Source organism: Rhipicephalus microplus, unplaced genomic scaffold, assembly GCF_043290135.1.
Source record: "Rhipicephalus microplus isolate Deutch F79 unplaced genomic scaffold, USDA_Rmic scaffold_17, whole genome shotgun sequence".
Classification (NCBI taxonomy): domain Eukaryota; kingdom Metazoa; phylum Arthropoda; class Arachnida; order Ixodida; family Ixodidae; genus Rhipicephalus; species Rhipicephalus microplus.
The window spans coordinates 15,504,189-15,518,198 of record NW_027464590.1 but is presented as its reverse complement, the minus strand read 5'-3'; the positions used below and the strand labels follow the sequence as shown (position 1 = coordinate 15,518,198).

Here is a 14,010-nt window from a genome sequence, read left to right as displayed (position 1 = left end):
CATGTAAAATAAATAAATAGAGAAAGGCCAGAAGAATTTGCTGACAAGAAAGAAGGACAAAAAAATGAGAAAACTAATTTAAAGTAGTTGAATACCAAAAATATTTAAAAAAAGGAAGACAGAAGGGTCTTTTGGTTGCGGGTGTTGGTGTTCTGACTCCTGAGCCTTGAATTTCCTTCGGTGGCTGTTCACTGCTCAATTTGTTGGAGTTCTTTGGGGAAGTTGCAGAATCTATATCAATGTGTTTGCTTGGGACGATCCCTAAGATGGCATACGTTTTTGTTGATTTTCGTTTTATAAACAAATCAGATGTCCTTTCTAAGCTGGCAGAGAGTGGGGGACAATGCCGCCTCGTTTGGTTCCTCACACTTTTAGATCGCCAAAACGTTTGAATGTTAAAAAATGATGTATGTCTTCTATTAATTCGGGTTTATAGTTGTAAATAGTTCGCGTGGTTTTACTTATTTGATGTTGAAATTTGAGTGTGTTTTTCGATGTACAGATGTAAAGGCCAGTTTTCATAACATTTTCTCCGCAAACACGTACATCAACGTTCAACTTTTGAAAATTTTTGTGGGTAAAAATTTTTTAGCAGGTAAAATTATTACCGGTAATAATTGCCTCGCATAAAAGTTTGTTCAGATTGAGCAGCTGTATTCCTAGATCTTCGTCGTTCACAAAGGACGTTTTTTTTCTTTTTGACAACGTCAGCTGCTTTTTTGTGTGTTGAGCCATCTGTTACTATCTGCTTCAATACGCTCCGTTTTTATTCACTACTGGACAGTCTCTTGGTGAAGTTTCTTACTTGACCACAGCGGCGTCATATTCCAGTGGACCATCAGACTTATCTCTCCCGAAAACCACCACCAATGCCTTCGCTTCCACCACCATCAGTCGAAGCGCCAAAAAGACGCAGAAGAGACGAAAATGGCAGCGGATGTCGCATGACCGTCGTTGCCGCCAATGCACGCCTAGAGATAGATGACTTAAGATTCTGCGAATGATCTCTGCGACGAAGATCTGCGTGTCATCGATCTGTTGAGGTCATTGATTCGCACAATACGCCCACTCCTTACCGGATCGACAACCCCATCAGCGCGAAGCGCACTGCAAGCACTGGATACCTTGGAGGCAGTCCGTGCAAACCTTTTTTAACCCATATATGCCCAAACTAAGAAAACATGAAAAAACAAATAATTTTTGTTACAAAGAGGACACTGGCACTCTTAGGAAAAGGTAAAGGTTATTTTATTTACACTCACTTCAAGGCAACACTATTTTCAAAGCCGTCCTACATGTAAGACACTGGGCTTTAGGGGTGCTATGTGCGGGTGTGGTAGACCTTGAAGCACTTCACGTGCACACCCACGTCGCACTTCTCGCAACGAGTTGCTGTCTTCTCGTGGCAATGAGCGCACCTTGTCTGCTTGGCTTGAGCAATAACAATATGATCAGTGCGGTCAAAACGACTGACTGCTTGAATGGCGGACTGGCGGGCTTTTCCACGGGAGGGCTTGCATCCATATTTCTTCAGGTAGGCCATAGCAATAGACCTCCGAAAACAAAGATGCTCCATGTTCCCATTTTTCAGCTTATACAGCTGCAAAGCATTGTTCACGGATGCATCGAGAAGGTAGGTAAACAGAGATGAGTACCACCTTTTTTCCTATGATGGCCGTCCGATATTTGCAGATGTTTTGGTCCATTCTGTCTACACCTCCCATGTTGGCATTGTATTTAGCAATCAATGACGGCTGGTTTACCGCAACTTTTGCCTTTTTTTCGCTAGAATATCGTTTCACCTGCTGCGTTGGCTCCGCTCCATGTGCATTTGAAACAACAGTAACAACACTATTGTCCACCCAACGGCACACAATTACTTCACTCTCACTGTCCACTCTGTAATCAAATGTGCCTCGTTCTTTACCTTTGATACTCTTTTGTGCTGGAAGTGGACATTTTTCAATACTGTTTTCATGGACAGTTCCAGTGCACTTCACGCCCAACGTGGTGAGTTTTCTAACAAGCTTCAAGCTCGTGAAAAAATTGTCAAAAAACACGTGAAAACAAAGGTCAGTTTTAGACTTGAGCCTGCCAACCATGTCCACCACAACGGAACCTCCGAGACCAAGGTCATTTTTGCTTTCAGGGGCCACGCCATATTTTCTTTGGTAGGGCTCAGTTGACAACAAGTAGCCGAGAGGTGTGCACAGGCACCACAGCTTGTATCCGAATCAGATTGGTTTTCCTTTCAAGAACTGTTTACACCCGTGCTTTCCGAAATATTCACACATGCTTTCGTCGGTGCTGTAGCATTCTGAAAGTGGTGCGTACAAAAGAAACTTCTGATTCAGAAGCTTCAATAATGGCCGCATCTTGGCAAATCTGTCATCCTGAGGCAGGTTGTTGTTGTCGGCAACATGCAGATTCGAAAATATTGCTTCGAAACGGTTACGCCTCATAGAGTTCGCAACAAGTTCGTTGTGGCAGTCTTCAGAAATTTCCCACAACATTCTCCGGCGAGGTACAGGCACGTACCCGCTAAGAAGAAGCACGCCTATGACACACTTCATTTCTTCTTCTGTCACTTCTAGGCTCCGATTTTTTTGGTCGGCATATCGGTTAGTTTCCTTCACGAGAAGCGCGATGACGTCGTCATCAAAGAATTTCTCGAATGCATCTGCGGGAGTGAGGAAACTTTCATCCTGTTCCTCTGCCAACTACTCAATTTGAGGTAGCTTTGTCTTCAAGTCTCTCTTGTCCCAGTTTGCGCTGGATTTTGCGACCTTTTTGGCTGGCTCACCCTCGTAGTCGTCACTTGATGCATTGTCCAGGCCAACAATTTCCGCTCGAACGACGCTTCCAGGCAAGCGAGCCATGTCAGTGTCTTTTTCATCCCCGCTTTCTTCGTCAGTCCCTGTGACTGCGAAATTGTCCGGCGGTAATATTGCCAGTGTGGAGGGCCCGCTGCCACCAGCATCAACAAGGTCTAACACATCGTTCAGAATTCTTGGTGGCGCTGTTTCCGCATAAAACACCGGACACGGTGTTCCCTCCCTGAAAAAAAAAATCATAAAACGTGATCAGGTCGAATTTATATTATCTACTCAGCGTAAATGTTAGCCAGTGCATTTTTTGTATTATTATAGAGAAAGAGGCGGGATCCATGCAGTGTGGCGAACAAAAAACCGCGAACACAAGGGTATTATCACATCCTTTTCAAAATACCCGCCGAGAACAACAACTCGTCCATAATACACCAGATGGCGTAACATGTCAACAAGCCTTGCGTGAAAGAAGCACTATCGTCACTATTGTGCTTACCCACATCGTGAAACTACGTATCGGTTGCTTCTGGGCACTTACACCGCTCCATGACGCCTAATTTGCCCAGTGTCCTAAATATAGGACGGCTAGGTTTAGCGCATTGTAACTTATCACTTCCTGCATTTTGAACAACACTACTGAGCCTAGTTAATATACATACTCTTATGAGGCGGTCGACACATCATTGAAGTTTTTCGACAGTGAATAAATTGTCAGTACTTACTTTTTCCTCGGCTTCATGGCGTCTTCCGTACAGCGTGTGTGCTCGGACGGAGAGTGGAGTCTACCACGCGGCAAAACGAAGGGCAAGCACAGTGTAGGCTTGCACACATCAAGGCGGATGCTTGTTGGAAGCATTGTAGGGTGGCGCTACTGTTCATTTAAAAAATAGAGATGTTAGCGCACATTAAAAAAGCGTCCTACATGTAGCACACTGGGCACATATGGGTTAACATCATAGTATGCAGTGCCCTTTAGCTAAGACATCCGAAGTCGATTCGACCTGTGACTGCTCACACGAGTGTCTGGGCATGCGCGGTACGCGCACTGCTGTGCGTAGCGTTGTACAACTTGTGCTCTCTTTCCTAATCTCCTAATTTATTTTCTCCTCCCGTTTTCCACTTTCCCTGTGCAGAGTAGCACACCGGTGTAGCCGGGTTAACCTACCTGCATCTCCTTTGCTTTTCTTTTTATATGTTTTCTTTTTATAAAAGTCTGCTAGAAAATGTTGTGGGATGTGATTTTTGATCCAATCATGAAGTGCAGTTTTTTAATCACTCTTTACAACATTGCGTTCCGTTTATGTTGTGATTCTTTCATTAGCTGGACGTTGATGAAGCGTTACAGGTATCGTATTAGCTCTCCCGGCCCTAAAAGCTCTATTGGCAAGCTCCAATGCTAAGTCATTGCCGAAGTCTCTTGCATGGCCTTTACTAAAAAAAATATGACCTTGTTTGTTGGCTCTGTAGAGTTAATAAGTGTCTTTTTTCATTAATAAATGCGTAGTGTTAATGCGATTGTTTCTTCCCCTCAGACACGACAAGCTCTATGTGTTAATTCAAAAACTTTCATTCTTTTGTAAATTTTCTATATATTGTAGTGACCTAAATATAGGTGCACCCTCCGCTTCAAAATTTTAGCTGTATATGGCTAAGGAATATTGGCATGTGTTTATAATTGTATTATTGTTGTCCATGTATACGAAAAATTTACCAGTAGTTGTGTCAGTTTTGGAACCGTAGGTATATATAGGATTTAAAAATGAGTTTGATGTATAGCTTATTTGTTTCGTCGGCATACCTATTAGGTTCCCTGGGTGAGTTCTTCTAATATCAAATTTACTAGTTCTTCGATAGCTTTCAAAAACTTTACTCCCAAGTAAATGTGTTCTTAATCTGAAGAATCCCATAGATTTATATATATTTGGGCTTCTATTTTTATAGTAAAGTGGGCAGCAAGGATTTTCCGGATGACTGACAAGGCTATGTTTGGTGTTGTACGAAAGGCTTTTGTTATTTTAAAGAGAGGTATGCATTGAATTGATTGTAGTTTGCGGATTATATGTGTGTGGCCTGTACCAAGCGGGTGTCGCATACGTTGTCATCCTGTCTGTCGCTATGGCATGTTCCTATTTGTTTGCTTGTCATGTCCCATGTGTTTCCCGAAAATCTATCTAAATTGGTTAGTAAGTTCTTTGCTTTGAGTTTGACCTGTTCTTAGTGAGGGCCGAATGAAGTTTTGCTGTCGTGAGTAAGACTTAATATTTTAAAGAGTTGGCGCGTACTATTTTCCTTCCACCTAGATTGATGATCGGAGGCCAGTTGTGGTAGTATCTTCTTTTACTTAAAAATTACTTTTTGATAAGGTAGATGTAATTTATTTTTTGATTATTGATAAAATAAGCCTAAAGCCTGTTTTGATGTTTCTTTTATAGAATTGTGGGTTGTTTATTGGATTATAACAGTCATCTGGGAAGGCTTGAGTTTTAATGTTTTTGAGAAAGTGCATTTTTGATAAATCTTGATTTACATCGTTCCAAAAAAAGAGGACTTAGTGGTGATTCCTGTGGTGATACTTGCCCAAGGTGTATTTCGATATTTATATATGCCTCATTGTATAATACTATACTATCTGTCAAAGAACCCATTGCTAGTTTACCTATGTTACCAGGAAATTTATTATAACCAATATATTCTTTATTGTGTTTTGCGTATATATGATTAAAAACTACAGTGAATTTATGATGAGCCCCACTTGCAAGGACTTGTTAACATCGGGAAAATTGCTCATGAAAGACGGAACTTGAAGTCGGCCCATGCGTTGCTTTGCATGCTACTCATGGTTTCTTTTAGGGGGAGATGGCGCAATTTTTTTTCTTTCCTTGCTCCCAGCTTTCTATCTTTGTCCCTATTCGAGTTTTTGCTGTCGTTTTTCCCTCAAATAATTTTGATTTCCTACCTTCCTTCTTCCTATCCGTCTCTTTATTTCTCTCTCAATTTCTCGCTTGCTTTCTTCCCTTTATGCGTAATTTTGCCAGCATCACGTCAAGGGGCGAGAGAAAACGACATTCCAAGCCCATAAAGTGATCAGCATTCAAAGTAACCGTTTAAACATTCAATAAACACACCCGAACGTTACAAAATGTAGTTCACGTTAATGAGTTATATTTTACCCCTAAGTGGGTAGGGGGGGAGGTGTAGCTGGGTAGCCGACCACCATATAACTGAAATGTCTCTCTCCCTAATTTAGGCTGAGATGCACAAAGGCCGAGTGTCACACGAGACTGCAACTAGGTTGCGCGCGAAATGACTTCATCGTGGGGAGAATGCGCCTCGTTGAGAACAGGTTCGAAGCAGGAATAACGCTCGTGTTATTCGTTTTTCCGATTTTTCCTTGTATTTAGGCAAGCTAAACATATTGAAAAAGTGCAGCAATTGGAGAAAACACAATATTCTGGACAGTTTGTTAATGTGTACTGTGAAAAAACAATTCGGCAGATTCCACGTACCTTGAGAATCAACTTCATGCGAAGCATGCGGATGGAAGATGTTCACATAGGAACAGCGCAGAGAGATGAATCACGAAGGAATACTAAACAACATGACCACTGCAATGTTACTTTTTGATGTAAGACCATTGTGTTCTATTTATTTATTTAGCGAAACGTTACAAAGTGGCTATTATTATATGTACAAATTCACGCACAGGCACACCCTAAACATCCGCATAAGTTTCAAATAACCAGTTGTTAAAGCTGCGTAACGATGGAAACAGCAACAAGGATATTGTAACAAATGTAGCAGACTCACAACAAGGATGTTCAATTTACACTGTTTATTAAGAGGCGAACTTGTGCTTAAAGTGAACGACGCACAACAATTTAAGGGCCACTCACCAGGCCCCAGACCGAATTTTAGTTATAGAGTGGAAGTTGTTGGGTGCCCGATGAGGAACATTTTGCCCCAAAAATTTTTTGAGTTTGTTCATCACGAGCGGAGAAAACAGGTTTTTTGAAGCGGCGCGAAACTAGGATGAGAGGAGGCGAGCTCGAAACTCTTGTCGCTCGTCCACGTAGCCTTCGCAAGCCAAATCTCTCCCCCACCCTCTCAGGCATCTGACCAAGTGTTCACGTGCGCATGGCGTGCCCAAACAAGTCCAGCCCCTGAACACGCGAGCGACGTTGCTTTGTTGACCAGCGTCATTTTGGGGTCTTCTGCCTGTTTCTGTGCGATGGTTTGGAAACGCTGGCTTAGACGCGGCAGAATAGGTGAACACAACGAGTGCGCGAACGCGTAGGAGCGTTCCAGGGTGGTCGTCTGCTCGATGCGCTGACCGCGGGTACACGAACGCATGCGAAACGCCGACACATTAGCCCCGCATCTCGTTGCAATTCACAGAAGAAAAAATGGAAATAAGACGCTTGCGTTCCCCTATTGCGTATCATTATTTATCTAGAGCTTTGTTATTCTCTTCAAACAACATTTTACATAACTACGCTTGTCTTGTTAAATAATTCACGCCATGACCCATGCCACTGTTTGCAACGTCAGAGCAGAGTCATCTACGTAGAGGATCAACGTCACTGCATTGCCGTGTACGTAGGGCCATTCCTATGCCTACGTCATGCCCTCATTCTCTACGCGTGCGCCGGCAGAGGGGAGGGGGAGGAGCGTTCATTTGAAATTTGACTTATTTTGGCAGACGTGACCATGAACGCCTCGTCTACGCATTGCGCTTTCTGCTCAAAATTGTCAAACGTGGTGAGTGGCCCTTTAAGAAGAACCGAAGGTCGGTAGTCATCGTTCTCTTCTTCTTCACGCGGGTCGGCAGTTCGGTGGAGTCCGTGCGCATGCAGGGCCGGCTGCTGCATTGCGGCTGGCTCCATCGCTCGTAGTTGTGCCATCAGCGCTTCTCTTTGTTCATGTTCATGACGTCCACGTTGTGCGGTGCATTGGCAATTTTCTGTGGCAATATTAGCAACCTTGAAAGTGGTAAGCAGATATTAAGAGCGGGTGCTTGCAAGGATGGTGGTCCAGGGCACTGCTACATAAATTAACTTCAATGAATGGCGCCTAACTACAATCGACGTTAACCCGACCTGACCCTTCTGTCATAGTAGTACATATGTATTGTCCATAAAATTGAACAGCCAGCAATGCAACTGCGATTTATGTTCTCCGAACATTGCATTCCGTTTGAAAGGTAGTTCTGAGACCTGGCGTGGCTCTGTAGTAAAGTACTTGGAGGCCTCGCAGAATGCTGGAGTTCGCTTCCTGCTGGGGACCTGAATCCTGCTGAGAACCCGACGTCAGCTTTTCCTTAACGCTCACGTGTTAAAATTACCCATGTGTGTTCTTTCGTTCCTGGGTAGATATGAAGTGTCAGTAAGCCCTGGCACATACCCACATACCAGTGGCACATACCCGCGGGCGGGTATCTGCAACTGTCTGGCGCTTAGAGTTAAAGGGGTGATTAATGCCATGTTAAGGGGTTGATCATGAGGGCACCTAGGTGAAAGCGGCTGGCTAGATAGATAGATAGATAGAGAGATAGAGAGATAGATAGATAGATAGATAGATAGATAGATAGATAAATAGATAGATAGATAGATAGATAGATAGATAGATAGATAGATAGATAGATAGATAGATAGATAGATAGATAGATAGATAGATAGATGCTCAAACAGCCGGCAGTACGCGAATAAATGCTTCGCCTTTATACAATGGTGCTGACATCCAGGGCGGATAGTCACAGAGAAGCTGTTCATGGGGCCAAAGTTATATAGCACTAATAAGGATGCTCTTGAAGAAAGTCAAGCCTTGACGATTCGCTCTTCCTTTCTGCATGTTCTGTGTACTTGTCCTTCTAAGGGCAGGCGAGCATTCACCGTGTACCATCCCTAGCAAGCCCATAACCATATATTAAGAATGTTGACAGGGCTGATCCACATAAGCACACTTTAGTGTTTGTGTACGTACGCTGTTTATGTGGCAACGCTGCTCTGCTTATATTTGCTTTAATATTGTTCGATAACGGGGCACACTGAAGTACCAGAGCGTGATGGAATGGCTTTCGAAGTTTGTCAGATAGCTTGCCTCTACGTGAGATACCTCGACATAGTTGTGCGTTTAGGTAAAAAAATTACAGCATATACAAGGAGTGATTGATGGTGAGTAGGGCAAAACTTCGGAGGGTCATCGGTAATTCATGAATCTCTTTGTATGTCTGTCTGTATGCCTGTCTGTCTATCTGTGTGTCTGTCTGTCCACCTGTTCGTCTGTATGTTTGTCTTCTGTCCATCCATCCGTCCGTCCGTCTGTCTCTGTCCATCTGACTGTCAGTCTTTGCGTCCGCCCGCCCGCCTGCCCGCCCGCCCGCCCGCCCGTCCGTCCGTCCGTCCGTCCGTCCATCCGTCCATCCATCCATCCATCCATCCATCCATCCATCCATCCATCCATCCATCCATCCATCCATCCATCCATCCATCCATCCATCCATCCTTTTGTCTGTCTGTCTGTCTGTCTGTCTGTCTGTCTGTCTGTCTGTCTGTCTGTCTGTCTGTCTGTCTGTCTGTCTGTCTGTCCATCCGTCCGTTCATCCGGCTGGCCGTATTAGCGCCACCGGCTGAGTGAGTCATACAACTAGGTGGCTACAAACCGGTTGCAAGAAACACATGCATATACAGACCCATGGCAATAGGAGCTTCACCTCTGAAAAAAGTCAGTTTTGCAGCAAGGCCCTAGCAAGGAACGTGATAGCAAAAAAATGGAGTGCCACACTTAAGACTCCCCATGCCCAAAGCTTCATTGAAAAGAACTCACTGGAAAAGGCGCGAACTAACGATTGTCACATTTACTACATCATTGTTTTTGAGCAGCATGCGGCAAGTGTCAACTATCAAGAACGTCACGCTTTTAGGCATTGCCTTTTCCATTCAACTGTGGTACTTCGAGTGACCCCTCTGCCACTAGAGCCACGCGATAACATCTAGCTTGAGGGGGGCTTAGAGTTACTGTGTATGCTTCATTGAGAGTGATGTAGAGTAACTTGTGATGCGTCTGCCATTCTCCCTTTCTTTTTTTTCGCAGCATATAGCCAATAGGTACAGAAAAAGACCACTCTTTCGTGCACATAATAAAAAGTTTTTGACTTGATAGAGAATGTAAAAGTCAAGAGTGACGCAGAACAAGCTATAGCTTCTCGGAGATCTGCTTAGCGCCGTTGACAAGTGGTGTATTTAAATGGCTTGTCGTTATTATGCAGTGCATGCAGAGCGCGTGGTAGAGCATGCAGAGCCCGTGACTCGCTGCACAGCTAGCACTGCCATGCGCCTGTGATGCACCTGCAATGCGCCTGCGATGCAATAATCGCAGTGGTGGAGCAAGTTACCTTTCTTTGTAATATATTTGGCGAATTTTACTACAGAAGTATTACACAAAATAATGTTCTCGTAAGGCAATTCTTTGAGTCTGCCGCAGCAATGTAGTGGTTACGGTACCCAGCTTCTGACCCTAAGGTGGTGATTTTCATCCCAACCGAGTTGGTCGCACTTTGATGGTCGCCAGATGCTAGAGGCTGATGTCTATGTCTGTACACATAAAAGAACACCAGATGGTCGAAGCTTATGGAGCTCTAGTTTGCAGCGTCCGGGCTGCAAACTTCGTCCGGGCTGCAAACTTCGTGGCTTTAGGAAGTTAAAGCCTTAAATAATGTTATTTCTTATAATTTTGAACGAGGCTCTGCAGCCATCGCTAATCTGAACTAACAATATCCCAAAACAAGTTTTAAAGCCCAAGCCGTTTCCTCGTCGAAGGCGGATGCTAACAAGTCTGCACCAATGAGCATTCACTTTCCACTGACGTCAGGAGCCGGAATGCTTGTGACTCAGCCTTCTCGGAGAAAAGGTGAGTGGCCGCCGCACTTCAGCCATCTGGTGGAGGCCTCTCGCATGGTCTTAAGTTCTAATAAATATTATGACTTACTAAGCAAGAGGCAGAGAAAAAATGTGTAAGCACCATATCCAATCCTGTCTTATAAAGTGCATAGTAACAACACATCTTCCGCATTTCATACTCTGACTCAACGTGGGGAATGCCATAATGATACTGCCACAGTGATGCAGTATTGTCCCAAGTCTTCATATTGGTCGTAGATAAACTTTCCTAGAATGAATGACCCAGAAAATAACTTCTCAAAAATGTGACAATGCAAGAAAAGTAATGTGTTATAGATAAGACAGTTCCTAATGTTTATCAAATATTTTGTTGCCCAGATTATCAGGAGGGAACACATAGGTAATAGCTCAATTGATTTGTTATTTTATTTGTCGTGTATCTTTCATGCAGCATGCGGCTGAGTGCGTTTGAAAGGAAGACTTGTATTAAGAAAAAAGCAGCGACAATATGAGCTAAATAAATACGTGGCATGAATCTTTACTGCGGAAATAGAGAAATCTGAAATGATAAAGAGGTCTAAGGTATATTTGAAGAAAGGACGCTGTGTAACTCGAATACAAAATTGCACAACTTCTTAATAAGCCAGAACTACTCTTAAAGAGAAGGCCAACCTCACAAACCATAGAGTTCCGCAAGGAAAGCTGGTAACACACACACCACTTGGGAGTTGGAATATACGGCACACTAGCGACCATACCAGTCTAACATCGGTGACCTGCCCGGCACTAGGCAGTTTTCTCCTTTGCTCTCCTATTTGACATTTACTTTATGTCCGGGGTCGGGAGTTTTACAGTCATGTAACGCCCCCCTCTATTCTACACGCACAAAGAGGAAAGCTTGTAAGCGTGGCGAAGAGCCGTGATAGCACAATAGAGATGAGATGTGCAATTGAAAGCCAGTACACTGTTGTCACTACTTTTTGTGTCTCTTTTGAAAGCCGGAAAGGAGACTAATGGCTCGGGGTATTAAGAAAAGCTTCACGACTCCTTGATTATACGCCACATCTGTCACATGAAGACACCACTGTCGGCCCACCTAGTTCCTCATTCCTATGTCATACTACTCTGCGGAACCAGAAAAAATGATGTAACTAGACGAGAAGTGGATAGCTGTGATAAACGTTTACGTTGTGCTTCCATTCCACAATTCCACGCCCCAATAGTTTGTTATTATCAGGAACATGCAACGCGAAGGTGGACTTTTGTCTTGTGACTTTCACAATCACGCTGATTCATGGCATTCTACTTTAACACATGAACATTTTTTCATGAAGTGAGTCCTAGTGTAACAACTTACCAAAGCATTCCCAGTTACGTCAATACTCTATTGAGAAAATTATTTCACTTTCATTCATCGTACCTTCAGTACACCTCCAGAAATTTGCACTGGGCCAATAGTTTTTATCTTTTTCTTGAATACTTGCAGAACACTGGCATTACAGCATTAAACGAACCGTGCTGTTGTTAAACATATATCACTACAGCCAAGGAGCTTGCGATATTTCACTATTTTCCGCCATATTGCAGAATTCCGTTCATGCATGTGCTATGTAATGCTCCCATGTGATTTCAGTGGTAGAGGGAGTCACGTTCATCGCTATATTCCTGGTTAGCTGATGTGGTATTAAAACAACTCCAGAAAGACTGCAGTTCCTGCTTAGATTTCGGACTAGGACAACTTTTTTGGCAAATAAAAAGCTGTCTCCCTGAGAAAGCTGGAAGAATTTTATTGTGGGTTCATGCCATAACTGCGTGGTTGTGGTTAGCCTTTTTATTGATGACTGTACAAGCCACACTGTACATGCTTGATTGTCTCTTTGTTGTCAACTTTAATACTGACGCACTCTTAAAGATTGCCCACTTGCTCCATATCACGACAAATCGCTTCAAGATGATTACTTAACTGAACTGATAGTTCATCTGAGCTACAGCTCCTCTGTTTCGTGTCAATACATCTCTGCGTTGTCAAAATTATCCACAAGTTCATAATGCGGATATCAGAGCTTGCAGATAATATTTATCCACAAGCTGTGATAATGAGAAGCTATGTACGAAAATGCGTTCTGCCAAAGGTATGATGTGGCCACATGGTAGTGGCGCTCGGTTCTGCACAGGCTCACATTTCAAACCTAAAACTTTCTTTCAAACTTTATTTACCAGAGCTAAACTGGAAGGTCGGCAATGCTAAAAGCTGTGAGAACGGCTTGACGAAGGCCCTGGTGACCTGTACATACACATGGCAGTAGCGTGGAAATGATTAGAGGTACATAACTTGCAAGTACTAATATAAACCATGAAAAATACACACTCACTCAAAAATGATTTCACGATTGTATATTTTAAATCACATGTTATAAGTGTGCAATAAAAAAGGAGTCTCCAAGAATCAAGGTACATCATGCATAGACCATCACATACATTGACACTTATGCACATTAAAGCACACTTATATACATTTTGTGAAACACTAAATACATACATATGCAAAATAACAAGATGTAGCATGATGCAATGTATTTAACACAAGACTAAACTATAAAAAATACGAGATAACGAGGAAAGGTTGTTGCGCATGTTCCTATGACGCCAGAGAGCAGAAATGAGAGTGTAATTGTTTCTTGTTGCAGGGAATCGTATTTTCGAGCATGTTAAGTGCTTTGGGAACGTTGTAGGCCAAGGCTTGGCATTTATACGTGGCGCGGAAATGCTGCACAAACCAAATATCTGTATTTATTGTGGGAACTGAAATGACACGACGCTCGAGACATGAAAGCGATTTAATGAAGTTGGAGAGCTCCCTATTTGAGATATAAAGTGTGTGCAATAAGCGAAATGTATAAAGGTTGTCAGCTCGTACTATACTGAATTCTTGGAAAGCTTCACGCGTTGTTCCGAACGGGTCAATATTTACAATTTACCGGACAATCTTTTTTTGCGGAGTAATGATTTTATTTATGTTTGCTATGCTTGTCATGGCTCATACAAGAGTACAATACATTAGATGTGAATTAAACGGCGCGTAATATATCTGAAGTTCGAGCATGAGAGGCAAAATGTTATGACAAAAAGACATCACTCCTGCTACCTAAGAAAGCTTCTTACAAACACAATTTACGTGTTTATCCCCGCCACTGTTGGAAGAAAAATTAACTCCAAGTATCTTGTGGGTATCAACAATATCTTCCGGCGCTGATTAAAGGACTAAAAGTTGATGAGAAGCGAGTACT

General features: G+C 43.0%; 1 protein-coding gene and 1 long non-coding RNA gene across 2 annotated transcripts in view; both read right to left on the bottom strand.

Moving 5' to 3' along the window:
- The window catches only part of LOC142785036 (uncharacterized), a 131,423-nt gene that overhangs the window by 8,843 nt on the left and 108,570 nt on the right, over positions 1–14,010 (bottom strand). The window lies entirely within an intron of this gene.
- LOC142785035 (uncharacterized) lies at positions 1,232–5,307 on the bottom strand. Its single transcript, XM_075883461.1, has 2 exons — positions 3,551–5,307; positions 1,232–3,057 (listed from the first exon to the last, which is right to left on the bottom strand). The coding sequence occupies exons 1-2, from the start codon at positions 3,682–3,684 to the stop codon at positions 2,721–2,723; spliced, it is 471 nt and encodes a 156-aa protein (XP_075739576.1). The 5' UTR covers positions 3,685–5,307; the 3' UTR covers positions 1,232–2,720.

What these genes read in the sequence shown, in the direction of transcription:
- LOC142785035 (XM_075883461.1), bottom strand. Translation starts at nt 3,684, where the DNA reads ATGCTTCCAACAAGCATCCGCCTTGATGTGTGCAAGCCTACACTGTGC. An exon ending in GCCATGAAGCCGAGGAAAAA is followed by an intron (nt 3,058 to 3,550) that starts GTAAGTACTGAC and finishes TTTTTTTTTCAG; the next exon opens with GGAGGGAACACCGTGTCCGG.